This window comes from Symphodus melops (genome assembly GCF_947650265.1).
Source record: "Symphodus melops genome assembly, chromosome: 15".
Taxonomy (NCBI): Eukaryota; Metazoa; Chordata; class Actinopteri; order Labriformes; family Labridae; genus Symphodus; species Symphodus melops.
This window is the reverse complement of record NC_136705.1, coordinates 19,521,866-19,549,569: the sequence shown is the minus strand read 5'-3', so window position 1 is coordinate 19,549,569 and position 27,704 is coordinate 19,521,866. Positions and strand designations below refer to the sequence as shown.

Below are 27,704 nucleotides of genomic sequence, written 5' to 3'. Positions count from 1 at the left end.
ATCAAAAATCAACATATATCCAATGTTCAATGACAGAACATCCTCAAATTGGAGAAGAAAATCCTAAGAGTATCTGTTTATATATATATATATATATATATATATATATATATATATATATATATATATATATATATATATATATATATATATAGTATGATAATTATAATAATTTCTTTATAAAACAGTCACAACGTGCACACGCGCGCGCACGTAAAAGGAAATTAACATTATCATTTTAAATATATGTTTTAAAAATAATAATTTCCTCAAAAAAAAGCGTTTTATATAGTAACTAAGTAACTTTTCATAATAGCAACAATAACCAGGCTTCTTACGATCACAGGAAGTGACGTCACGATGTTTTGAATGTGCGGCTACAAAACGCCTGTAACCTCTGTACTGACTGAGCAGCATCCCCCCTGACACATCTGGGGAAAACTTGAAGCTTCATGTTCCTGTGACTCACGGAGGTAAGTTTTTATTGTGAGTAAAGGTCGTTTACGGAAACGGTTCATCGGTGGTCGTCGTTGTTGTTGTTGGCTAACAACCCCCCCCACACACACACGCACAGTTAGCTAGCGCTTTTCTGCTAACAACCTACTGTGATGTATCCACAGAGATATGAAGATTACATATCTATTCATCCTTAACGAACAGTAGTGGGATTGCGAAGGACCGAATGAATGATTTAGAAAACACGGCAGCTCCCTGCAGCAGAGTAGAGAATGAAAACGGAGTCCTCATTAGTAATTAACGACGAGCGAGCTAATAAGTAGCATAAGGTCCTTGTAGTGTTCAATAATAATATTATTAATAAGAGGAGTGGGCGAGCATGTGTGTGAAACTACTTTACGTGTTTGGTGCAAAAGGTTACTTCAGCATTAGTTTTTTTTTTTAACTTACCTTGTAACGCGACGACGTTATGTATCATCCTCGACGATTAAAAAAAGAACTCGTTGAATCTTGGTGGACATGTCAGGGGAAGTTTGCAGACATGAGTCTTGAAAGTGTGCACCTGTAAATTCATGCAGGTGATCACTTCCCAGCATGACGTCACAAGATGCAGCAGCGCCAGCTCGCTTTCACAACCAGGCTTTCATAAGAAATGCTTCTGTAACATGTCCATGTATGAGCTGATGGTGGGCTATATTTGGTGTGTAGAGGACAGCTGCTAGGTTTGGTTATTTAAGGTGTAAAGATAAGGGTCTGCTTATTCCTCGACCAGCTCCAGCAGCCATATATTTGTAACTCAGTGTTTTCTGTTCTGCACAGAGGGAGAACGAAATGGACCTCCACAAAATTATCCACAATGCGCTGCACGAATTCATTCAGACTTTTATTCCCGATGCAGATCTCAGGTAAGAAAATATATATATTCCATTGTTTATGCATCCTTAGAAAAAGTGTACTTCGTTTTTTGCATTGGTAGTAAGTTGTTGGTTATTTTACATTTATTGTAGCACACTGGATGATGTTCTGCTGTCTTACATCACTGGAGTCTTGGAGGATCTTGGCTCTCAGCAGGGGGTTGAGGAAAACTTCGATGTGGAGGTCTTCGGAGAGATGCTTGAAGCATATATACCGGGCTTTGCCGAAATTGAGAGGTAAGCCGACAGTCACACCATTATCTTAATTCAAATAGTGTCATATCAATGTTAAAGAGGAGCGAGGAGCAGCTGCATGAATTACTTTGTCTGTTTATACACATGTTAATTCATTCTGCAGTGTCAAAGTCTGTGAGATGATGTTCAGCCTGGCTTCTAAACTCGCCACTGCACGGACTTCAGGTAGTGCTTGTGTAATAATTGAAGTGTTCACCTCACAGTCATTCAAGTCGTGGGTCATCTTAAATCATGTATGTGTGCTTGATGGGAATGTGTTTCCATTCTAGCTGATGAACAAAATGGTTTGTCTAAAGTAAAGACAGAAGAAATTTCTCTTAAACTCACCACCACCATGTCGACTGAACCGCCAACTGGAACAGAAACGCGGTGCCTTAAAAATCCGACAGAGGGCGCCACTGCCAAGGTTATAATTTTTTCTGATCCATTTTAAACGTACTGTCAGTTTTGTGTTCTTCTTTTATTATTTTTTTGCTGACATATATCAAATTAGAATTCATAGAATCATTTTTTTGTACATTTCCAGCTACCTGTGTCTGAGTGGGAGGCTCAGGAGCAGCACCTCCTGGAGATGTTTCCTAAATGCAGCCTGTCCGAGGCTCGGAGTGCTCTGTCTATTGCCAAAGGAGACATGGAGGAAGCTGTGCGCCTTATCATAGAGGGCGATGTCCAACTCAGCCCATCTCCTCTTAATGTGAGTCCCAGCTACACAAAGACACGCTTCATTTCAATTAATGTTTCACTTTAACTGCTGCCTTAATCGTATATGTCAGCAATCCATTTTAAAGGCGTCCTGTTGTTGCAGGTCAACCAAGGGAAGAGTATTTCCTCCTTGGCAGACCACAAACTGAAAGAGAGCATCCTTGAAAAGTGAGTAATATGTATATTTTCATAATGTGGAGAGCAGAACTTGCCGCACTATTCTTTTTGTTGTTTATGACCAGCTTGGTTACCCCCGAAAGGGATTTTAATATTCTTAGTGAAGCTGGTGAGAGAGTTTGCTTCTGTACATAGACTTTAAAGACATGATAACTACCATGTTTCATGTCCTTAGGTACATGTTAGTGGACAGGGAGGATGACAAGAAAACACACCGGCCTGTCGCCCCCAAAGATGTAAGCATCCAATTTATACTCCAAATTCCCAGTGTCGCTTCGGGACCATTTCAAGATAATTTGATGTTATTTAATTTTACAGGCTCCAAAGAAGCTAGTTCGTTACCATAGTAACCAGGTGGTCACCACAAAGGGGGAGCGATACCAGCTTGTTAAGACCAATGAGGCGGAGGACATGAAGAAGACTTATGTCAACCTCAAGCCGGCAAGAAAGTACAGATTCCATTGATGACCAGCACAACACTGTAAGAGCAGCTACTGACGTTTTTGTTTACACTATATTTATATATATTTTTTTCTGTTTATTCTGCCTACGTTTGTGAGATTGTTTTTCCCTAGTTACGTTCAGTATTTCTTGGAGAGTCAGTGGCTTATTTTATTGATTTTTTTTTTTATTATTTTTTATTTCTTACCATTAAATGCCTTGGTTGAAACTTTAAATACTCCTTGGTTGAAACTTTAAATTACTACAGTGTTTCAGTTACATTGCGTTTTTATTTCTTTGAGAGCTTTTTAAAGAGCTGTGCGATGTTTTGGTGTGGATGGTGTGACTCGTGTTCTGATTTGTGCAACAGCCGAACCTCTCTACTTTTTGCCATCTCAGCAGGTCTGATGTTGCACTGACGGTGTTGATATTTTAATGTCTAAGCCTTTTTTTTATCTTGCTGTTATCTTTTTTTTTTTTTTTTTTTTTTTACTTGTACTTTTCTCAATGAGTCATTTAGAGAATCATAGTTATGACAACAATAACAAAGATGAATCTGTTATTATCCATAAATATGTTCTAGTGGTGCTGTAATGTTTTTTCTGGACTAGACAAGCCGCAAACATCTTTGTTTTAACATGAGAAATCATTGATGCCAATTTTAATTAAAGATCTATTTTTACATCCTACAGACCCCGTGCTGTGAACAGGTTTGGTCAAGCCTTGTGTTTTAGACAGTTTGTTGTGCTACAAAAGGGTTTTGAAATAAACGTACCAACATTAAGCTTTTTTTTTTTTTTACTGTAATGTATCTTCACTAAGTATTTGCTATGCTACTTATTGTGTTGACAATTGATGCGGCTAAAGATGCACCGACATCACTGTTTACTTGCAAACACTAGACTATAGCTGTGCATACACATGAAGAGAAATCAAGCCAACATGTAAAAAGGACACGTCTAAGTGCTACGCTATGTGGTAATTGGACTCATTCATGTGCAGAAACATCCAGACGTTTCACGTCGTGCGTGAAGATTGCATCGGTCACAACCGCTCACGTGGCTGAGAGGTGTTTCCGTGCACACTCGCTGCTCAAACCAAAAATGTCAGGAGCTTTTTGCACGTGTGAATACGGCTAATTGCCTCGTGCATGATTTAGTTAAAGTCATTTAGAGTTCCTCTTGATTCAGTTGAGTTGAGTTTTTCTTTGTTAATTTTGCAGATTAGAGCAAAGCAGCCGTAGACCTTACTGCTCAGTTCACTTTTTAATGTGACGGTCAAAATAAAGTTATTGAATGCTTTTTTACATGATGATGCAACATAGAACAGGTAGACATTTTATTCAAAGTAACTGAAAAAAGTGTTGTTTGGATGAATGTAGTTGGATCATGAGCTATGACGAAGCATTTTAATTGGTCAAAATATGTCAATGGCCCTGAGGTTTAGGAAGAGTCATCAGGTGTTTGACACTTTTTACGGGAAGAGAAAACATGATTTTTGATGTAAAAATACCCAGATAAGGATTTATTGAAATAGATATATTTAATAAGAACGTTTTTTTGCTTTGAATTGTTCGCGTTATTTTAAGGAGTGGAAAAACCAGGGCAGCATAGGAGGTGAAATATTTGTGACACAACTAGACCCTGACAACTCAAGCGTACTGTACTTATGTTGACATGCCTTAAACTATCACTCAACATTGATATGCTGTTAAAAAAAACCCACTGTGTATTTATCAGGAAACTCTTTTGTAGCACAACGTATTTAGCTCACAGGGTGTTCACAAACTATTACAGCACTCTAATCTTTTTGGCATAATGAAGCAGAGGACTGCGGTCGCCCCAGAAAGGTCAAGCACAACACGCTGCTGGAGGACTTCAGTTATTTCCTAAAGCACTGCTTTATTTTTGATATAGATGCTTAGATTTTCAAAGTCTCCTGCCTCTCGTGAAGACGCCTGTGGTGTGGTTTCAAGTTCTGTATAAATGATGTTACTGAATGCTCCCTTATCAGAACTCCATGCATCCCATCTGTACTGTGTGGACTTTTGCTTCGCTTGTGACTGTTAGTAGTGAATATTTGATTAGAGTTGGACTCCTAGTTTTGATTCTTGTCAGTTATATATCGATTGGTCAGTTTTCATTACTATTTGTGTTTCTCTGCTTCCATTTAGAGCAACTATAAACTATTGTTTTTGGGTGGTGGTATATTATAGTTTTCCTGAATGTAGGTGTAAAACAATGGTGTTATTACAGATCTCATCATCAGAAGCAATGTTGTCTTTAATAAGAATATGATGGCGTTATTGTAAAGCTTGAATGGATAAATTCAGTTCAATCCTGCGCTTTGAAAAACCTCTGACGCACAATTTATAGAAAATAAAACTAATTTTTGTAGATCGTTCATATTGTATTCTTGGAGTATTTACTGATGTTAATAAAGCAGCAAAGAGTTCATAGCTGGGTGTGTTAGAAATGACCTTTTTGTAAGAGTGCTTCAGAGCTTAACAAACTTTAATGAGAAACAAGGATATTACATATTGTATGTCCAACACAGTCTTTCAGCAACACAAGCATGTCTACCTCTGTGACCCCTTGTCAGTCCAAACTTTAAAGCTGTTTCATGCCAGATGGGAGGCAAACATTTTAAACATTAAATAAAAACTCGAGAACCATGTACTTGCAGACATTTCGTGCCATGTGATGGCACATACAAGTTTACTGGTTTAAACCAAGCAACAGAGAGAGATGACAAACGATCGTTCTTTTACACAGATGGAGAGATCAACACTTCTTCAGCTATTTAGAGGTTGAACTTAAATCCTAAAAAAAAAACAAAAGCCATGAAAACCAGCAATCTTTTGAAGAGCGAGCTATTTCTATTGTGTAGTCCACCAACAACTGATTGAGTCAAATAAAGACGTCTGATTCCCGTAGACTTGTTTGGCACATGCTGCACAACTTTAAGAATCACTCTCCTGTTTTTGTTAACGTACACTTAAAAGTTTTACAGAGCACTTAGAAGTGTGAACACTTTAGTTTTCACAATATGGCTGCATGGTAGTAAAAAAAAAAAAAAAAAAAAACATCTCCATCAATCAGTAATCATAGGAGCAAGTTCACGTTTTCAACAAGCTGTACAGATTCCTACACATCGCTGCGTTGGATTGTATCTGCTCAACATACTGAACATCTGTTTTGCAGCTGTGTTTGTGCACGAGCCAGGTAAACGGCACATCAAGCTTAGCATGCAACTGCAAACCTGACCACTAGATGGTGCAAATGAAACGGCTGACACATAAGATGCATCCCAGCAGAATGTTCTGGTACATCAGTCTGAAATTTATAACATTACAAGTAATTTATTAAAGCAGTTCACTTGAGCAGATTTTAGACACATAGTTGTAAGCATCACACTCCCAACAAAATATTGCCTGTAAAATCTTCGCTTATTTTCTGTCGTTACAGTAACTTAAGTTTTTACTTTAACTGTATTTGAACCTTAAATAACAGGATGTCTGACTAGTACAAGAAAGTCTTTGAAATATAATTCAAAAGAAGAACAGAAACATAAATAAAACAAAATCACTCAGCTAAAATAACATAGCTGCAAGCAGTCACAGTTCTTCAAGCAATATATGAGCCGCTCTTCTTTTCTCACCCACTCATTGATTGATCATGTTACATCACTGTAAAAAAAAAACCCTTGCTGATTACTCCCTTCAAATGTGCAACTGGGTGTAGAGACACAGCCAACAATAACGGCCATCTTTAAAGGTTTGAATCAACTCTGTTTGAAAGCAGTGTGTGATAAACGTTCATTCCACATTTGCATTTCAACCCAGAAGTGTGGCATAACATGTATATGAGCAACTTCCTGTATTTAACTGATGTGTGCTGTATGATAAATACCCTTTAACTCATCCATTAGTGGTCAAAATACTGAGGTGGTTCCAGATGTACCAAACTCAAACAAGCTCTGCTGACGGGATGAGAAAACACACCCACATATCCATTAGGTTGAATTATGATTTGAGACTTCAGTCAAAGAAGAACTCTTCTTTTAAGAGATATGGACTTCATCAAGTAGGGTACATTCCCGTGAGTTTGTTAGATTTTCTTCCGCGATCATGTTTGCAATAATCATGGCACTCGATGACTGACGCACTATCGTTTCAAGATGGCAGCAAAGTCAGCGTGAGCGACTGCACACCCTCTCGTCCCCGGAGCTTTAAGGGCGGAGGGCTCTAACTGAGATCCTGATCGTATCGCCCATTAATCATTGTTTTCAGTAAAGGTCCAACCTGCAGAAAAACAAAGGTTCTTGGTTAGAATAAAACACTTCTGTCACATCACATGTTTCACTCACTCCCTGACTGCATATATCTTTCTTCTGTACTAAATCAGGTAGGCCATAAATATTCACAGTAATTAGGTTGCTGGAAGGGCCAGCATGCCCGAGGGAGTTCATCTAACAGCTGACCCAAATGTGGATCTTATTTGATGTTCCAGAAACTGGCAGTGTGACTTTTACGAGTGACTTATACATCAAGAGGTTTGAAGGATTGTCAGTTAAAGCGGCTATAAAAACACAAGCCGTTTTATTTTATTTATTAATTATTTATTTTTTTACCTCATGGGGGTTTCCAAGTGCTTCTCCGAGCATCTTCTCAATATTCCTCATGATGGCCACCTTCTGATGAGCTCGCAGGGGGTATTCTATCCTCTTGGGTGTGGGGGCACCCTGTACAAAAAGGGTCAAGTCTGACAGGTGAGTTATGATCGTGGAAACATGCGGTGGGACAAACGCGAAGGCTGCACAGACGCGTACCTTGTACCAGAAGTTTACAGTGATCGTCACTCCACCGTTCAACAGTGATTCAATGTGATGCCACCTGAAGAAAGAAGAAATACATAAATACCGTGATTTGTACTCTTTTGTCAAGTTTTTGCCTCTTATTATTTTTTATTAGCATCAAACGTAGTACGAGATCATTCAGAAAACTACCCATAGTGTGAGCAAGGTGAGGATGTCAGACATCTACTGTGGGAGAAGAAGCCGAGTCAGCAGGTAACAGTGCTTGATCTTCGAGATGACAGAATTCAAGATTAGTTCTGCAAACTGATCTACCCTTTATTTATAGTTCAACTGCAGATTTAAAGGTCTCTTTAAAGGGAAATGGATAGTGTCTCTTCTTCTCTGTGATTTCGGACATGTGGATCTGTGTCTGTAAGTTGCTCTGTGTTAAAAGTGTAAGAAAATAAAAATGTATACTGAAATGTAGAGAGCACCCACTGGCACCCCGCCCCCAAAGATGGTTGTCCTTTAATAAGCTCAAACAGAAGTCTTCTTACCAGTACATGGGGATGTAGAGCACGTCTCCTGGACCAACGACAGCTTCATAGCCAACAACGTTTTTAAAATTAGGAAACTTCTCAAGATCAGGGTTATCAAAATCCACCTGGAAAAGAAAAAAAAAAGATTCATCACACCAGACAGCTGCCTTCATGACTGTTAAACATTCTCCTTTCTTCCCTTTCCAGTATGGTTTTCAAAATCCTGCTCATATTTACGTCTTTATATCAAGCCATATAAACCAACAAGCATGAAAAGGACACGCTAGGATACAGTAACGGCCTTTTAAGGAGCTTAACTGTTGATTCTCACCTCTCTTTTTACTGAACTACATCACAAGTATGCTATTCCATGGTGAGGTTCTTTCGGCTTACCTGGCTCTGTCTGTCACAGGGGTGGTGCACTGGATATGAATACAGACACTCAAACTGGTCTGGAGGAAACAGGATACACCTCTTATGGCCTTTGATTTGTGCAAAGAAGTTCTGCTGCTCGTCGTAGTGAGCTGGCGTCACATTCCCTGCGATAAAATCATATTCAAAGATCATGTGATTTACTTCATAACATTGCAGATAGAAACTTTAGAGCTTACCCTCCATGCCTATGAGCAGCAGGTTGGATGTCAGCTGTCCCCAGTTTCTCTTGGCTTGCTGCTTGTTGATCCAGTTCCAGTTGAAACCAAGGAAGTCGACAACAATTTTCTTCCCTACAGTGTCATTCAGGGTCTGCTGCAGGTAAACCCTTTAAATGACACATGTCAAATCTATGAACGACTGTGTTCTACAAACTGAATCATGTTGCAGTGCAGCTGCAATTAAAGGTATATACGTGTTTTGCAGACTACTTCTTATACTACACATTTAATGTATATATGACAATGTCAGTCCAAGTAGATGACTGAAGCTGCACGTGTGTCAATTAATCCTTTTTTGAAAGTGATCTGTGTGTTAGCCGCCAGGACAAGTCAGGTCACGTTAACAGGCTGTGTTAATGCTTAGCCAGCCTCGCCGCTGCGTTACATGTCATGAGAGAAAACAAGCTTCACTGTCCAGCTCAGCTGCAACACACACGCTCACATCTCGTTCCTGACACTTGAGGATGCTTGCCTGTTCCAGCATCAAAGACGAGGCCAGGCTCAGTTAATATGAGCACATCTTGGTCAGACTGACGTTCAATTCAAATAGCCTTGTAAATACATATCTTACCTCTCCTTCCCTCCCATTTCCTCTGTCAAGTGCATTTTATCCACAAATTCAGAGAATTTCATTTCCATTCGTCGAGACTTGGGGACAAAGTTCTCAAACAGAGACATTTTTTTCTCATCGTAGTAGAGGAATTTGTGGTCTTCCGCGGTGTAAACAGAGAAGTCTCCATTTCCAATGTTCTCCTGGAGGTAAGCAATATCCCATTTAAGAGCCGGATAGACAAGATCCGTGTCTGTTAAAATCACCGGTTCCTGAAACAAATAACAGAAAACATTTCAATGCAATAATACAACAGAAATAAAATTATTTATTTCAAATGAATTAACTGACACCAAAATAAGAAAAAGGTCTGAAAGGAATTATGCTCTAAGGAGAACCCCCAGCAAGACTGAGTCTTGGGGCAGCTGTGGCTCAGTGGTAGAGTCTGTCGTCACTTAAACGGAAGGTAAAGGGTTCAATCCCTAGCTCCTGTAGCCACATGTTTGATGTGTCCTTGGGCGGGCACTTAAAACTAAGATGCTCCCACTGCAGCGAGGCAGAGAATGAATGTGTCTTAAATGGGATACGTTACTTCTTGGCTTATCCAGCCTCTACCGTCATTGTGGATAGGTAGGTGTGACCTGCAGTGTGAAAGCGCTTATTCCATTTTCCATTTGAGTGATTTTTTTTTTCCTAATAATTTATGTTGTTGACTTTGCTGATTTTTTTACATTTTTATTTCTAGTATTGCAAAAAAACTTAAAGTTAGTTAAAGCGGTTAAATGTACCTCACAATAGATTTAATTATAACAAGAGGAACTAAATTTAAACCTCAGGAGAATTGTCCATTAAAAGACATTTTATTCTTCGGAGGAATCCTGAAAGATACTGCATGCTTTCTATGTCGATTTTTCACGACAAAAAGTGCATTTCTATTTCTGCTGTGAATCACTTGTTGTATATAATGCTGAACGTCAGCCCCAGCGCAGTTCAGTGTATGGCAGTTAACACACTAAGCTCCGAGGGCTACGTGACAAACTGAACGTACACCGGTGAGCGCGCGCTCCCGCTGCCAGGCTCGAGCTTTCACTTTGGTCGGAGAGGAGCGGGGAGTCCCTGCAGCCAATCACAGTTCATGCAGACAAAGCAAATGACTTCTTTAACAGAGGCGAGATGCAGCTTTGAGTCCTTTAGTTTCTTTACAGCTGACATCAAAATGAACACCCGACCACACACACGGATGCTTTCTGTGTTGATTTTAATCTCGGCATCAGTTTTCTTAGCTACTATTTAATGCCTACGTTTTATTTATGTCGATTCTCACACTAGAACTATGTGTAAAAACCGGTTTGATATAGGTGTTTGATGGACATCACATTTGGACTGATATACTCTGTTATTAAAACGCCGTCGCACGAGCGCCTATCTGATTGGTCGTTAGGAGTGTTAAGAGGAGAAAAAGGAGGTCACTCCTCCTAATGTGGGTCATAACAGATATGATGTTCATCTACAAACAACTCATTAACATCAATCTGAAGTCTTGTTTTCCACTCATAGCCCGATGTAGATTAAAAATATTCATCACGACAATCTTTTCCTACTACAGCCTATAATGTTCACATGCACAAGGATTGTTTTCAATATTCCCATTGATTTTTTTTCCTTGATAATTTCATATGAATTTACTAATGGTCGGACTACACCACTTGAAATACATTTTTGTGACTTTAATTGTGATTTTGGATCATTGTGGGAATCCCTATTTGTAATTTCCAAAAACGTTCATGCTCAGTGTTACTGTCCTGTATTTATTCATTGATAGCTACACAAGGGGCAAAACGTCTTTTATAGCATCCCTCTGATAAGAGTAAAGCATCAATTATCATTTCTTTTTTTTTTCTCCAGCACATTTGTGACATTAAAGTATTAAATTGACCAATCCCAACAGTAAACTTCAACAAGCCATATTCATGCTAAGACCTCTGGATGGTTTGTTAATAATATAACATTCAAACATAATATATGACCTGCATAATCCCAAACTGATATAACACCGGTACCCAATAACTTAAACAGAATGAAAACAACAAACAGGTGGAAATTGTTCGTTAATAATGGCAGATAACAGCCTCATTAATTAATTAATCAAAAAAGATTTCTCCATCCATAAAGGCATCTCTATTTTGTCTCTGCATCTCTCTTTCAAACACCTATTTTCTAAATTCAACAATTCAGTTAATTCTTTCAATTGTACAGGGTTCATTTAGTGTAAAACCACATCGAAAACACTTCTACACCTGTGCAAAGGTGCATCATTTTAATATATCCACTTTATTTGAATTTTCTATGAAAATCACAGCTAGACTGTGCTCGTGTTCTAATAAACACGAGCTGAACATCACAGCTTTGTGTTTAATACACAGATCCAAATCCTGGAGGAGAAAGAAAACCTGACGCGTGATAACATATTTCAGTTCCTGTAACTTTCCAGAAGAAGTGTATGAATCTTTTCTGTCCATGTATTATATTAGTAATATAATCATGGCACACTTCTGAATCTAGACAGATAATACTTACATCTACATGCATGGCTGAAATAGTTTCTTATCAGAACACAAACTATAAATGTGACTCATTAATGACAATAATAAAACACAGGGTGCACAACTCATGGCCCTTTGGTCAAATCTATTATTAACCACATGCTGATGTTTCTCCTAAACCAGTAAAGCAACAACATAAGTCATGATCATTTTATAGAAACAGATTCAACAAGAGTCAAAGGCAGAATATCTGAAGTAATAATACTGATCAAATTACAACAGCTATACGTGCAGTTTCCTCATGCACTTTACAGACAAAACACACAGGATTTACTGCATGATGTAGGCACAAGTCATATAATATAGAGTTAAAATTAAACACTGATGGGTTTATGTCACCAAGGAGATTTTTAAGGTAAATCCTTCAATCTAAGAACTTAAAGTTTGAATTAATGACTAGATATTCTTACTTATATTTCATGAAAACGTTATAGTAATCTAAGCATTAAAAACACAGAGACACAAGACATGCATGAGCCAATTTCATTTTCAAGCGTTTACATCCACCTTTTATCAAACCAGACTGCACGGGTGAACTCTTGTTGGATATTAAATGATACAATGAGGTGCGTTCAAAGTTTAAGCAGGTTAACTTGGCTTCTTTACCTCATTGTTTATTAGGATCTCTGCTCTGGGGTCCGTGTGAGACAGCCTGGGAATAGGTTTGGTTGGGAAAGAATATTTTCGGAGCTGAGACTCGTCCCAGCCCCGGTTGTGGACGCCAGGGTGAGCGGCGCCGCCTTCGCTCGTCGCCGGGTCAGCCTCCGCGACGGTCGCCGCTGCCATGGTGCTTCACGAGCTGCCTCCGTCCTCTTTACTGTGAAACAACCGGAGACCGGCTCTCCTTCTGGACTCTACCTGGTAAGGCTCCAGGGACAGCGGCGGGACTATCATACAAGCTTCCCCATTCACATTGCAGTAAGAATTTCTCCGCTCCCTGCTAACAACAGCGGCCCCTCTGCCAGCTTCTGTTCCGTGTAGCTGCTGTTTACACACCGTGGTTGACAGACACAAAACAAATGACGCAAAAAGTCAAGGAAACACTTCGACGACTTAGTGCGCACGATGTCAGACAGCGACCCCTAACGCACTGGGTGAGTTATTGCGTTTATTGTAAGACCAACTGTCTACCACGAGAGGGTGCCAGCGTATTTTTTACAGGAAATCAAAAGTCAAACAGGCAATAAAACGCTAAAACTAAACTAGAGATCATAATGAGATGCAATTCTTTACACTGCAGATTTATGTAATATATTTTGAATGACATTGAAGAAATCACGTGTTTTCTGAGGAGTAAAACAAAAACATAAACATAAACAAAAACACATGCATAGTATGTAACAAAAAAGTAATACAAAATTATGTATATTAAAAGTAGCATTAAAGGATTATCTGAGTGTGCATGATGTAAACTGCATGCAGGTGTTGAGGTGATTTGCTACATAGATATATAAAAACATATATAAATATCTATGATATGCTATACCAGCAGCTTGTGTTTCCATGTGTATACTACAACTACCTCCCTACATTAAGAGGAGAGACACACCTTTACTTTACCTTTGTAGTTGGTCTTTATTCTATCACGGTTTTGTTTATGCATTGCCTGTAAAGCATTTTGGTTAGCCAGTGTTGTTTTTAAAGGTGCTATACAAATAGACTTGACTTAAGTTGTTTACAAAATGTTGTCTTGTGTTTTCATTTACTCCAGTTAATGTAGTCTTGCACTGTTTGTACAACTGCTTCACTTTTGTAAATGGTAATTCATTTTAATATACATTTAATGCAATTATTTTCATTAACATACATAGTGGTCAAATAGTATAAATGGAGTCCTTCTGTTAAATAAGTAATTCAACATTTACACTAATTACTCTTTGCTGGTAATACCTGTGAAATAATTCAATATTTCACAGGCAGGATTAGTTGATGTTGGTTTCATTATTTAAAGTAAGAGTGTGATCTGACCCTTTTACCGATCAGTGCTCTGTACAGTAGGAAGCCAACATCAGTTACATTAAATACACATCATACGACGTTCTCTGTCCTCGTGTCCTCATGTCCTCTCTCTCTCTCTCTCTCTCTCTCTCTCTCTCTCTCTCTCTCTCTCTCTATCTCTTTTTCTTTCCAAATGGTGGCAATGAAAGTTTAAGCAAACATTTTTTAAATCCTCTTGCAGCCAATAATTAACTTTGGTTATCTTTGCTTCAGCATAATTGTTTGATCATACATTGATTGTTTCCTCATTAGATAACTGTGTAAACTGTACCTTGCTCAGTGGACTGATCAGCTGATGAAGCCTTTCTCTGTTTTGTCAGAGTGGACGTGAACTAGATTGAGGACATCTCGTCAACGTTATCATCACTTTGATCTTTGCCACTCTTTCTTTTAAACATTATAACAAACAGGCACACAAGTTCAAATGATCTTCCTGAGTTTGCTCTAAAAACCTGACACATGTCCTATGTTTCCTCTTGAGTCAGGCTTTATCAGCAGATTTCAACAGCAGAGACTAGTTAGGCTCCCTACAGGGTTTCCCATGTTCTGGGTTTCCTGTGCAGATCAGTGAGCTGAGCTGATCCCTCCTGGTTCCTCTCTTTCCATTCTTTCAGCTCGGAGATTGACCACCCGGGTGTGTCTCAAGAAGCTGGTATCTCTATCCCACTGATAGTAGCAAACACATACATAGTCACTGTCTCCTTCCCAACAGATTCACTGCTGTCAAAACAAAGACTCTCTTGAGGAGCTACGGTTACCATGAAACACTTTCCTGATTTCTGCTGTAACATTCACTATCTCACTGAGCTTGTAGCCATGATTTGTCTGGAGAATTGTTATTTTTATTTTTATTTTTTCTGAAGAAGATATATAGATACTTTTGTGATAAAAAAAGGTCCTGATTAAGAGAAGAAGTACTGGTTGAACTACTTTGCTAAGCATTGAAGAAAAAAAAAAAAAGTATGAAGAAGCTGCCTATAGGACATTTCTGCAACATTAACTGAACCTCTAGTCGTATTCATGAGACTAGTTGACCAAATGTATGCAATCTAAAAATTAAGAAAACCTAATATACTTATAAAAATTAGCCACTGAAACAGAATAAACAATGCATTGTTGCAGAGTGTAACAGCAAATCACAGTGCTTGAATCTATAGATTTGAGTTTATTTTCTTTCAATAATGTGAAGGAAAAAAAAACAAGACCTAAACTTTGCTCCAAATATGCAGAACAGTTTGTCAGGAAGTGTCTTATTTCTCTGTCATTGTTGGCAATAATTGCTGGCTAAGATAAGATAAGATTAATAAAATTGGTAAAAGTAAAAAGTTGGGATGCCGATGGCCTAGTTACAAGTCCATGTACAGACGCTACACTCAAAAACGGGCAGCCCCTTTTCAAATCCAACCGATGCTCATTTGCCGTATGTCACTCTAAACTTTCTCTCTTTCTGACTTCTTACTCTATCCACTTTCCTGTCTGTCAGTAAAAGAATGCAAAGTGTAAATACATCTTTAGAAAATAAATAAATAAATACATTTCAAAAATTAAAAAGCTCCCGTGAGGAACTTTTGTTATGTGACATTTTTTAGCTTACCTGATAGACCAAATGTATTTTCTCTTTTATAATTTTCGTGAAAATTACATGTGAATGTAATGTTTTTAACATAGAATCTTATCTTGCTGTCTTCAAACAGTGACATGTACCACTCAGCTTTTCTGTGGAAAATGTATTAAAAAAAGGCAGGAGCTTTAATACAGTTCCTTATTATTTGTGCTTTGTTACTTCAGTCAACACATCCTACAACTCTTAGGAATGATTGTTAAGAAATTGATAAAATTGTTATAATACACATTACAAAAGATTCTTCTCTGATGGCTTTCTCTCACATTCACACTGACCCTCGCCCCTTTAGGTGTTGTAGGTCCAGAACCCCTAAGCCATAAATCCTATTAGTCGAGGAATTTCTGAAGCATTATAAGTCGTTTTCCCATCTTTTCATTGATTGCATTGTCACTCGCTACCTAAGAAAAATCTGCTACGTTTCTCAATTCATTTCTATATACCTAAATTTAATGTTTGATAAATAGATGTAGAGTCTGAAAAAAGTTTCATTGTGAGTAAAAAAAGAAATTCTGCCTCTGTTGAAAAGTCCAAGTTTGAATTCACTTCTCTTTTAATGTTTGCAGTTTCTAAAATACGAGAACTTTCAATTGATAACCTCTGTTGTTTACGTGAAATGTCCAAACTAGCTAATGAACATCTGTGAATAAGCAACAACTTGAAATCCTGCTCTTCCTCTCTGGTGGCCACTCTCTCTCCGCCACCTCCAGCTCATGAGTTTTATCAAATTGAAGGTGGCAGAGCCCGGCTGGGAGACGGAAGTTTGGACCCCTCGGTCGGAGGTCGTGTCACTCTCTATGTGGGAGCAAGTTATGTATTCTGAGTCATGATCGACCTTGTGTGCTGTTTCACACGCTGCTATGAAGCGTGTTTCTGCATCTCTCTTCTCCTGTTCGTTTGTGTGGTTTTTCAGTTGAGCAAAGGACTTGGGTAGATAGAAAGAACTGAAAACAAAGATACAGACATGTGGCATAGTTTTTCTGAATCTGTGATTCATTTTAAGATTGACTTACGATCATTGGCTTGAGCATTGACCCTGAGGTCAGAGTAACCAGGTATTCTGGGCTTACGCCACCAAACAGAAGTTGTCTTTCACTTGACAATCAACTGAGGGGAATTATTTTATTATTACTTTTATTTATTAAAGGAGCCACAGGTGGGATTCAAACCTTGCCCCCCCCCCGTATAGGACTATAGCCTTTGCTCATGGGGTCTGCACACTAAACATAGGCTACGGGCACTCACTGTAAAACCAATTCTACATACAGACACACATAACGTTACCGTACTGTTAGTATGAATTTTCATATATTCATTAATTTTGGTATTTTTGCGGATACATTATTTTAAATCTGTTGACCACCTGAAGGAAGTCTTATTTTAGGCTTATATAGATGTAACAGTATGTGTAAGACCCAAATAACAGGAGATCTAAATTCAAAGAGGAACCACTTATATGTTGTGAGCTTGAAAGGAAACCAGGTTTGCTGAGAATAAAATGAAGTCTGACATTTACAAGTAAGGGCACGAGAATCTTTCACAGCCTTTCAGAACCTGAATAGAAAGGAATCTGCGAACAGAATATAAGCAAGTCATGTGAATCTATTCTGATCGTGAAGCCTGGGTTTCTTCCTAGCCCGCAGCCCAGCACGTGATGTCAGGTCTCCTGGTTAAACACTGGATACACTGAACACATTGCCTACCTCTTGCCCTTTCTTTTATCTCTGTCATGGATGCAAAACTGATCTCTACTGCGTGAGCCAACACTGTCGTAGGTGTGTCCAACTGTTGAACATTAAAGACAAGTACAAACGTGTTGTTCTGCTTGGCTTTCCCACAGGTTAATTTATGTACGGCTGTGCCAGCACTATTTGTTTATGAGACTCCACAAGAGTAAGAGTGAGCCAGCCTATGACAGGTGATGTGCAGAAATAATGCTTTACTTTAAACTACTTTTGAGGTATCTATTAAATACTCTTAAATTGTGGCTTTAGTATGACTTTGCCATGCCCCCTAAATATGCTGAATGAACATTTTGACATGCCTCTGTTGTATGCCCCTATGACAGTGAATTGCTGCTTTCCACAGTGCTGCAGGGGGGGAAAAAAAATCATGGAATGCCGGGTCTTTTGTTGCTGAGAGGGGTATTTGCACATGCCGGGCAGAGTGATCCAGACAGACCACAGGGGTCATCGGAGGAGGGAGGGTTTTGATTATGATCATTATTCGGTAAATAAGATGTCAACAAGGTGTTTCCTTGACACTTTATTGAGTAAATGGAGGAAGGTGCAAAAATGAACGCCCCCTTCTCAATGGGCCCTCTAATCTCCTCTTTCATGTCCCATCTAATCTGAAGGGTTTCGGCCTCGGCTGCCATGTGCAAGTCCGCCTTGGCCTGGCACCTCTTACTCACAGGTGGGGTGAGTATCCTGGCAAGCATGTGTTTATAAAACCCACTTGTTTGGGCACAATACTTGAACTAACTTCTTTTGAGAGAACAGTGTGAATCTGTGCAAAGCCTTTTCCCAAAGTCCTTTAGAAGGCGACGGCCCATTGAGAGCAGAGAAGAAGGGATTACCTTCCTCGACAGTGGTGCATTTCCGAGAGAGCTGATTAGCTCTGCATTCATTGTTAAATCGAGCAAAGGAAGGCCCTAGAGGAGTGAAAGGATCCAAATAGGTGGGCCCAGAAATAAAACAGCCGCAGGAAGCCTTGCACAAGCAACCCAAAGTTTTCCCAACATTTCTTTCCCCCACTCCTAAGGAGGTGCAGCGTGAAAAAGGAGATTAGCATACAAAATTAGAGGCGGGATGATTTTTTAAGGGCAACTTGCCTCATGCCCTCCACCCCCACGGTCCTGCTCCGCCTGGACAAAGTTAATTAAACTAGTATTAAACAGTAAAGAAACTTCCAAAGCGCTTGGGAGTGAGGGGGCTCTTTGAGGATTACCATGATGAGGAGGAGAACGGGAGGTATTTGTTGAGGCGAAATTGAGAAAAGCGCGATGGAACGAAGAGTACACTGGAAAGTTTCTGTTCTTGTTGGCTTGGCCCAATGTGAGAGAAAGGCTGTGTTTACTGCAAACGACGAGGTATTAATGTCACAAAGAGTGTGTTAAAGGAGGATGAAGACTTTCCACAGGCTGAATGATACGTAACACTGAGGGATTTATTTTTCTTCCAATACATTTGAACAGAAAACATACCACAAAGGGCGACTAACAACAAAGAAAAACTAGCAGACGCTGCGAAATAAATTAACAATGTACAGTACAAAGTGCTTCATTTAATATACAATTAAATACAACATGGGGGCAGCAGGGGTCAGGCAGAGATGAGTGATGGTGAGGGCAGTCTGTCCTTGTACAAATCCAAAATGTTCTTTCACAAATTCCAAAACAAAATACACAATGATTACTGGTAGGCTGGCAGTCTAGCAGTTATTTCTTGCAAATTGTAAGTATAAAAGCTAAATATGCTAAATAGGCTAAATAGTCATATCAGTTGTTGCTAAAAGTTTTTGTGTAAAAAATAAATAAATGGAATTGAGGGAATTTTTGAAGACGGAGAAAAACTCTTTTTAATGCGCTGTGACTTTTCAAAATGTTGTATAAAGTATAAAAATATATCTTAAATACATATATACCAAAAAAGATCGACAACGCTTTAAGACCTCCACTTCTCACCTTTGCTGTCATGTGTCTGTACACATCCACCTGTCTTCAACCTTTTATACAAAACTGACAAAGACAATGGTCTGAACTTTTTGCTAATTTTTAGTCCAATAGCACTTCATCTGAGCGTGCCCCAAGAGTTTGGTGACTGCATTGGTACATGTTTGACAACAGAAGGTGATGGTGAAATTTCTCAGTGCTTCTTCCTCAATCTGAGGTTCTTCCTGCGGCTTCCAGCGCTCTCGTTCCTTCCCCTCTGACCTCCTTTCTTCACACAAAAGTACTTAGTCACTGTCTTTCTGCACTGCTCGCACTTCACTGCGCAGCACCAATGAAATTTACAATTACAGCTGGACACCATCTCGGCTTTGCGCTCCTCTACTGCAAGCCCGCACTCTCCACACAGCCTCTTGCAGCTCCGCTTCTCCCATTTGCTCAAGTTCTTCCCCTTCTTGAGACATTCGCGGCCCTCTGTGCCTGGCAAGCCCAGGGTGCGGTTTTCCAGGCAGTAATCGGGGGAGTCCTCGAGGTGGACCAACTCCTTACGAGAGATGGAGCTAAAAGTCTCGGCGATAGCCCCCCGGCTGGCCGCACTGTTCCCCGCCCCTCGGAGGAGGTCCACCTTTAGAGCACGGTGATATTTCTCCTTTAGGTAGATCCCCACCTCCCTGAACTCTGGCAGCTGCAGCCAGCAGGTCTGAGTGGTGCAGCTTCCTGAGACGCCGTGGCACTTACATGTCCTCTGCATGGTTCCTTTAACAGCCTGGAGACACAGGAGAAGAAGAAGAGGAAAGAAAGAAAATATTAAAATAAGAATAAGGATAAGAATAAACTTTGTTGATCCCCCAATGGGGGAAATTTGGTTGTTACAGCAGCTCAAAAAAACAGTAAAACAGGGAATATAAACAGCATCAATAGCAAAAAAGAAAATAAGAACAACTACATTTACATTAATTAAATAAAGGGGATAAAACAATACAATAGACTTAAATAATACAAGGCATAAACACTGTGTACACTTTCGCAGTTAGGTAATTTCTGGAAGATTGTGAGTGTAAACTAAAATCAGTGTCAATACAAAGAGATTTTCAGGTTAAAGGCTCCATCTAACAGCCTGTACCTGAAATGTTCTTTCAACAAATTCACATTTTTCCTGTTGGAGGCTCTCAGGAGGTAACACATGACATAAAAAAGACGCAGATGAACAACAGTCCAACATGATCAGTGTATTCCCTCTTTGTTAATACTATCTGTAGTTGGATGTACAGTATTCGCAGTATACAAGTACAGTTGGAAAAAAAAAACCTGACGAGCAGCAAAGAGTATGAAGCAGCTTTATTACGTGCCCAAAGATGGCACCAGTCGCGCGCTGATCAGGTGATTTAAACCTTGTAATCCCTTCTCTCTCCCTGGAGATTAGCTTTCCTAAAAACTACCTGCTGCGTTCACACGTTTCCTCAACACTACTTCACTCAGAATTTGTTCTAGGGGGCTTGCATGAAAACGTCTGGGTTAAGTCTGGAAAAATCTGGCTGCAGCTTCCCTTGATCATTTTGGGAAACAGTCACGGTAAGCCCATGTGTGTATTAAAGACAGGATATCATTGTCTTTTGATTGATGTGTTGTCAAATTACCTGATCCCAAGTTTTCCAGTTAAGTAAAAAAAAAAAGGGTGAATACACTGAAAAGAAGAATAGAGAGAATCAAGGTCCTTTGCCGAGTGTCTTTGTCGTCCTCAGTGTTTCCTGACTTTCCTCGACACAAAAGAAGCTGTCGAATGAAAAGGAAAACTTTTTCTTTCCTCGAGAAGGGGATGAACTTTCTCTTGAGGTGAGGCTGAATCAAAGTTTCACATTGAGCCCTATTGTCCCCCCAGAAGAAAAAGGAGTATTTATTTAGCATGTTCATTATCAACATGTTTTTAGTGCAAGAAGACCCAATGGAGAGACCCATTGAGTGGAGAAATGGAAAAAGGAGTTTTTCTCTCTTTCTATCCCCATTTTTTTCTGTTACAATGATGCTCCAGGTGCCGTGGGGATCCCAGGGCCCGACAGGGGGGAGCAAAGGCACCGTAAACAAAGAGCACTTCAGCTGCACGCCTGTGGTCCTCTCAGACTCCCCCAGGGCCAAACAAAGACCAACATAAATGTGGGATCCTTATTGCAAGAATAAAAACTAAACACTTATTTTAAAAAGCAGCATAATACAGAATGCTGGCCGATGTCTGGCTCTGCAGGATCTCTAATTAAGTCTGCACCAGTGATCCTGAGATTCTGGAGTCGAGGTATTGTCATAAGGGGCATTCAGTGCTGGTAAATAGGCCCTTCTGGTACACCGAACACACTGTTATTATTGGGGACGAGTGGCACCTCACTTATAGCACGGTGAAAGGGATGCTTGGGTGGCACACTCAGGGTCATTCTGAGCGGGGAAAAATGATTCAAAAGGTGCTTCACACCGTGGAATCAGTAAGAGCACCGGCAGAGAGTCTCAAAATGTAGAGCGAGCTGCCACCCACTTAAATATAACATCAAGACACAGACATTATAGCATCAGAGCTCCTTCTGTACCTTACGACCGGCCTCGTTATTATGAAGATTCATGGCTGCCCTTGCATCCTGTCCGGTCTCCAAAGCGTCAACAAACTGTTTGGAAATCGCCTCGCCGAAGCCGACGTTGTCGCTGCAGCCGCCCCAGAGCCAACCATGACCGCCTGTCGGAATAGAAACGCAGTTCAGTGATAAACTATCCTGCTTCGAGTGTTCATACGACCTCTGATGCGCTTTGTGTGCTCCTCTGACCTCGCTGTCCGTTGCGGCTGTCGTCGCAGCCGCAGTTGTCGAAGTCTCCGAGACTGCAGTTCCTCGTTAAAGTGTACATGACTCCAGCTGAGCTGATGGCGTGGACGAACGCCGTCTCCCGATTAGCTGTCACCAGAAAGACTCATTAACAATACTGTCTCATGACGTGGGTCACAGTTAATGCCACTGTGAAGTCTAAACTGCTCCAGCTCATGAAAAAAAAAAAAAAACACAGTCGCAAACCATTTTCTGAACTTTAAATACAATTTGTTACCAACAAACCAGGATTTAAGGATCTCAATTTGAAACTGGTTTTACTAGCTTTGTACAGCAGTCAATCCAAAAATTACAAATAAAGCTAAATCCCTGATCTATAGTACATTTAAGGGCTTTGAATTCTGTGTTTTCAGATAGTAGTATTATGTATTTTATATTGTAAATGCTGTGTTGCAAGAAGAATGTCCGACTTTGTTAAACTGTAAAATATTATAAATCAATCGATCAGTCATTGTAGGTTTAGAATATTTCATGTCTGCTGAATTAGTGGATTTAAACTTTTTCCATTTCGGAAACAGCACTGATCCACACAGGGTCTATTCATCTAAACTGTGCGTGCATGAGGTGGAGTTTAATTGCTACATTAACACATCTGACTCTTTGTTTTACAGGACTCTGTATGTTGCTTTAATGAGTTGCAAACAGAGGCAGTGATTCTGGGGGATGTTGTGGTCTGGATTAGTGTGTTTGTTTTGCCTCGAGCAACCCTGCCCACTGCAAGTATCCAAAAGTGATGGGAAACCCTTCCCTTTAACACAGAAACTTGCAATAAACTGAAGCACAGAGTTACGAAACACCTTCGAAATTGCATGAATCTCCATTAGCCTTTCTGCAGTACACAGACTGTCTGGCTGACATTAAGGGGTCTTTAGAGGTTATGGGGACATGAGCCTTACCGCTGCGCAGGCTGCTGTGCGTGGACAGCTGCAGAGCTCTCTCAGGGCAGTTCCAGCGGTCCCATTCAAACTGGTATTTGCACTCCTCGATGCCGCTCTGTGCGCCTGCTGCCACACTGCTGGAGTAGATCAGGTACGCCTGCAACCAAAGGGAGGCGGAAACTTAACAAATAACACTACAATAAAATACGAAACGTATCTTTCAATCATTTGTGACAGATGTGATTGTGAAGTTCAGATTCATCGCAGGGTATTTGGCACATTTTTACAGACAGATCTTTAGTCTCGAGATCTTTTTGAAGGTTTTACATGTGCAAAAAAGTCACTGGTTGCATCCTGCCTATTTAAAAGAACTTCAATCAGCCGAAGTATTCAATGTATTTTTTAAAAAAAAAAGAAAAAAAGACCAGTCAAAACCAGAATGATCCCATGCGAAGAGAGTGAGCAGTCCCTGATCCAATAAATAAGACAATGTCAGGCAGATCTGAGAAAAACTAACTGGAAGATTTAAGATGTGAAATAATCCAGGCATGGTGCTTTAGAAAAATCACCATCCTCTGTACTTTTATGTTTCAACTGGCATAATTTATTTTTTAGTACACCTTGAGACAAGATCTATCCTGACCAAAGCGTGAAAAAAATTTACCAGTTTTGCAACTTTTCTCAGAATTTCAGAGTGGATAACACATCTCTACAAGTGTGTCATTCTTTGGAGACTCTCATCATGTTAATTGGCAACAATGACAATGTCCATGTGAACTGATTCAAAAACAACACAAACATCCCTGCACTTCATTTGAATGCAGTTTTAGTCTCCCTTTAACCATGGCAATGTGTCCTTGGCTTTGAGCTCGCCTCTCTGCAGCTTCTTCACACTGTGTGAATGATAATATAACTAATATCTCTCAAGTGGCCTTTGGGGAGATGGAGTACCTCCTCTTTCACAGGGGTCCGGCTCTCTAATGATGACCACCCACTACAGCTTTAAAACATTCAAGCCGCAGATACACTGAGCCTCCAAATAAGGTCAAGTGTACCAAAGGGAGGGGGGGGGGGGTCACAAAGCGGCCGAGAATATCACTGCTATAACAGACAGGTGCCAATACACTTGAGTTAAGATATCACAAAGACAACATGAAGACGACGTGGCTCTTCCTCTCTTTTTTTGGGAGGGGGGAGAAAAAGAATGGGGACATAGATCAAAAGAAAGTTGGCTTACCTTGGGTCCAGTCATCAGGAAATTATTCACTGACCTGGAAAAGGAGAAAGCTTATTCACTCAGGGAAGCTCAGTGTCCTCCACAAATTCCTCCGCTAACATCTCTCATTAGTGCATTTTGTAACATGTGAAACTTTGACACCAGACCAAACCTCAGTCGGAAAAAAAAACACTGAATTTGTTTTTAAAAATGTTCTAGAAACGTAAGAACTGAGGCACATCGAGGTTAGTGTGCTTCAAAACTCTTATTCACTTCAGTTATTTAAGATTTGGTGGTTGCCAGTTTGCAAAAAAACCCATAGGATGATGTTTAAAATGTAGCTTTAGGTGTTGGTAATCCATTTATAAACGCTCACTTTCAGATAAAGGCTAAGAAAGGAATGCTAATGAGTCACATATTTGGTGTTAAAATGCATTGTGTAAGAAACAGAAGTGTTTCTTCGTAATCATAGTTTATCTATAAAGCAGACGTCCCAAAAGTACTTTACATTAAATGATTAAATAAATGAAAGGATTGTATGTTGTGAATAAACTTTGTCCACACTCAGGTGCAATGCTGCTCTTTAAGTAACCAATTCTGATTTCCACAACCTGGCAACTCAGAACAGAAAAATACTGTGACCAGTCAAACCTCAGTGATGAAAAGTACGGAATATATTTCTAAAAATGTCAGAAATAAGGCACACAGAGGCCAAAGAGTGCTTGTTAGTAACACTTCATGACTTGAAATTCGGGGTTAACGGTTTAAAAAAAATGCCTCTGACTGGTATTTGACATGTAGCTATAGATGTCCTTCAATAAATGTGTCAGTGTTTCTCCTCTTCTTACACTTTATGAACGGTAATAGGTCAAGAAAAAATGGTTTAATTCTGAGGATGCTTTGGTGTTCAATGGTTAAATAAGAGGAAAAGGGAACTTTCACAACCTGGCAACCCAAAATGTTTTGTTATGGTTGACTTACAAATTAAAGTGAAAGAAAATGGTTTATTCACCATTCATAATTTAGTTTATGAACTTTTTTAACACTCCAAAACATTGTCTTCCTGTAATAAATAAATTGCCACTGCAATGAAGTGGCTGCTATGATGAACATCTTTGGGAAATGAAAAAAAAGTACTAATTCTAAATAACTCAAGCTTACCAGCAGTAGTAGGACCTCATGTTAGCCAGGAGAATGAAGATGTAATAGAAAGCCTCCAAATGCATAAACATCCTGACAGGTGAGAGGGATCCTGTCCAGAGCCTGCAGACGGTCCAACGATGGAGAGGAAACTGAGCAGCTACCAGCACATGAAACTTCTCCAGTGGCTTCCAGGACTCAAGGAGGGGGCTCTGAAATGGAGCTGCTCTCGTCCCCAACAAGAGATTATCTGCTTAATTAAAGATTTTCCCCCTTCTTACTCTCCGGACCAATCAGAAGTTTTTCACCGAGGAGAGACTGAAATGATCAAAAGGGCACCCTGGGCCTTCAGGGCCGGGCAACGGTGGGTTCCCTGCCTCCATTCAACAGCAAAGGAAGATCTGTTTAATCCTTCAGGAAAAGTGTAACACTGATCCCTTGAATTCCTGCTCAGAAAAAAAGAGTTTATTTAAGATATCTAACATGGAAGGATTAGTGGAAGATAGACATCTGAATGAATTGTTAGCTTGATAGGAACAAAAAATAGCTTTTTCATGTGGAAGTATATCGTGATTGCATCGCTTATCAACCCCGAACACGACTAGTAGTGTTGACGTGATATACAACAGGATTCAAACACGTTTCTTGTTATTTTAAATCGTTTGCAGGACAGTCGTGAATTTCTTACTGCATCAGAATAGAAAAAAAAATCCCAAAGGACAACTAGCACACAGGTGGTTGGTGAATGATTATTATCTAAGACATTTTTCCACAGATGACGCATTTAACATTAGGCCTACGACATTTTAACCATGTGGATCTAAAATAAATTATTAAACTGGACACCTGCAAATTAGCCTTAAATGTCTAAATTGTGTCTTCATTTCTATTTTACATGAATAAACGTAATAATTGTTTTTAAAATGTTTGCATTATCTACATTCAGGTCTCAGTGCTTTCTGTCTTCTTTCGTACATTATCTTAATAATGCAAAGTTTACTATCTAATTTACGTAAGATGCCCAGAGAATTAAAAAAAGAGCAAATTTCCCTTGAGAGAGATACGACATGATGCAGTTAAAGCCATTGATCAGATAGGCAATGGGGACATTTGCATCGCTAATCCAGACGGTCCCTACCTAACACTGGATGAAGGGTTATTCCCCAATAACCCCGTCTGACCCTTAGGACCCTTTCCTTTGCCACAGGCAGCCCTTTAGCAATCTTCTTGTGTGCAAATTAGGATTAGAGAAAAAAGTGGAGGGTGGTGAGGAGGGGATGAGGCGGGGGGCTTCTGAGGGATGTTTTTGGATTAAGATTTAAAGTGGAATGACAAGTAAAAAGAGATGGCAGAAGGATCCAGCTTGTTTTATGTTATGCTTTGGAAACAGATTTTTTTTTCAACACAAGAGTGCAGCAAATGTACATAACTGTTTTAAGTTATTTACCTTCTTATGCACGTCACCTGAGTGCAAACTGGTAAAGACTGCACATACAATGTTCACCCTAACACATATACTATGTATTAGTATGAACATTTTATTGTCATATCCTGGGTTAGGCTCATTCATAAAGAACAAATGCAATGGATAGACCTTGAAGCAATCATTTTAAATGATTAAAACCCCTCCAACAGAAAGAACATCGTCTCTCGTATACTCGCTATCGAGTCATACGAGTTTCCTATCACCACGCCAAAACTGTGTGTTTGACCTCAGTGAAAAGTCTGATCACTTACAAGCATTGTGACCACCCCCACACCGAGGTGTTAATGCCGGGGAGAGGATGGCCTGACAGTCCGCAGCCAATAGACAGAAGGCTGATGTCACTGTCCGGGCAGCAGAGATCAGCAGTGGTGGGGCCACTTACACTATTTCACTTTTTTAAGAGTCAGAATCGGAGGCTGCAAACATTCACAGAGTGCAGCAATCTGGCAGAAACACAATTGAGACACATGCACATGACATCACTGCTTTTACACAGGACATGCAGAGGGGAGATGTAGTGAGTTAGATTGTTTGACTTGCAGTTAATGAATTCTCCAGCAGAAGGAGCAAGTGCAAAAAACATAAAGACTTCATAAATGTGCTACCGTCTATTATTGCATGCTTTGGGACATTTTATGCATTATAAGTGTGTCAAAAGTAAGTTAATGTGTCAATAAATCATACGTAAAAAGTATGGATGTTTGTTTGTACTACTTTTGCTACTTAGATCTCAAAGACTAAGTTGTT

General features: G+C 39.7%; 3 protein-coding genes across 3 annotated transcripts; 1 reads left to right on the top strand and 2 right to left on the bottom strand.

Annotated features, from left to right (window-relative positions):
* The first annotated feature begins 346 nt into the window (after positions 1 to 346).
* On the top strand, positions 347 to 5,348 carry cuedc2 (CUE domain containing 2). Its single transcript, XM_079362745.1, has 9 exons — positions 347 to 473; positions 1,276 to 1,361; positions 1,464 to 1,607; positions 1,729 to 1,790; positions 1,895 to 2,031; positions 2,152 to 2,319; positions 2,431 to 2,495; positions 2,680 to 2,740; positions 2,823 to 5,348. Exons 2-9 carry the CDS (start codon positions 1,288 to 1,290, stop codon positions 2,967 to 2,969), a joined length of 858 nt encoding a protein of 285 aa, XP_079218871.1. The 5' UTR covers positions 347 to 473; positions 1,276 to 1,287; the 3' UTR covers positions 2,970 to 5,348.
* Positions 5,349 to 5,440: 92 nt separating this feature from the next.
* On the bottom strand, positions 5,441 to 13,128 carry hif1an (hypoxia inducible factor 1 subunit alpha inhibitor). The gene is made up of 8 exons (XM_079362743.1): positions 12,694 to 13,128; positions 9,506 to 9,756; positions 8,893 to 9,041; positions 8,675 to 8,820; positions 8,300 to 8,406; positions 7,776 to 7,839; positions 7,578 to 7,688; positions 5,441 to 7,248 (listed from the first exon to the last, which is right to left on the bottom strand). The coding sequence occupies exons 1-8, from the start codon at positions 12,871 to 12,873 to the stop codon at positions 7,192 to 7,194; spliced, it is 1,065 nt and encodes a 354-aa protein (XP_079218869.1). The 5' UTR covers positions 12,874 to 13,128; the 3' UTR covers positions 5,441 to 7,191.
* Positions 13,129 to 18,865: 5,737 nt separating this feature from the next.
* Positions 18,866 to 27,244, bottom strand: wnt8b (wingless-type MMTV integration site family, member 8b). Its single transcript, XM_079363212.1, has 7 exons — positions 27,209 to 27,244; positions 25,493 to 25,721; positions 24,353 to 24,386; positions 23,134 to 23,272; positions 22,181 to 22,306; positions 21,950 to 22,092; positions 18,866 to 20,142 (listed from the first exon to the last, which is right to left on the bottom strand). The coding sequence occupies exons 2-7, from the start codon at positions 25,561 to 25,563 to the stop codon at positions 19,573 to 19,575; spliced, it is 1,083 nt and encodes a 360-aa protein (XP_079219338.1). The 5' UTR covers positions 25,564 to 25,721; positions 27,209 to 27,244; the 3' UTR covers positions 18,866 to 19,572.
* Between the last annotated feature and the right edge of the window lie 460 nt (positions 27,245 to 27,704).

Excerpts from the sequence above, each read along its gene's own strand:
- cuedc2 (XM_079362745.1), top strand. The coding sequence starts at position 1,288 with ATGGACCTCCACAAAATTATCCACAATGCGCTGCACGAATTCATTCAG. Across the intron at positions 1,791-1,894 it reads CGCCACTGCACGGACTTCAG|CTGATGAACAAAATGGTTTG; the intron begins GTAGTGCTTGTG and ends TTTCCATTCTAG. Across the intron at positions 2,496-2,679 it reads AAAGAGAGCATCCTTGAAAA|GTACATGTTAGTGGACAGGG; the intron begins GTGAGTAATATG and ends TCATGTCCTTAG.
- wnt8b (XM_079363212.1), bottom strand. The coding sequence starts at position 25,563 with ATGTTTATGCATTTGGAGGCTTTCTATTACATCTTCATTCTCCTGGCT. Across the intron at positions 23,273-24,352 it reads TCCTGATGACTGGACCCAAG|GCGTACCTGATCTACTCCAG; the intron begins GTAAGCCAACTT and ends CTTTGGTTGCAG. Across the intron at positions 22,093-22,180 it reads CAGCCGCAACGGACAGCGAG|GCGGTCATGGTTGGCTCTGG; the intron begins GTCAGAGGAGCA and ends CTATTCCGACAG.
- hif1an (XM_079362743.1), bottom strand. The coding sequence starts at position 12,873 with ATGGCAGCGGCGACCGTCGCGGAGGCTGACCCGGCGACGAGCGAAGGC. Across the intron at positions 8,407-8,674 it reads CCTGTGACAGACAGAGCCAG|GTGGATTTTGATAACCCTGA; the intron begins GTAAGCCGAAAG and ends TTTCTTTTCCAG. Across the intron at positions 7,840-8,299 it reads CTCTACATCCCCATGTACTG|GTGGCATCACATTGAATCAC; the intron begins GTAAGAAGACTT and ends TTCTTTCTTCAG.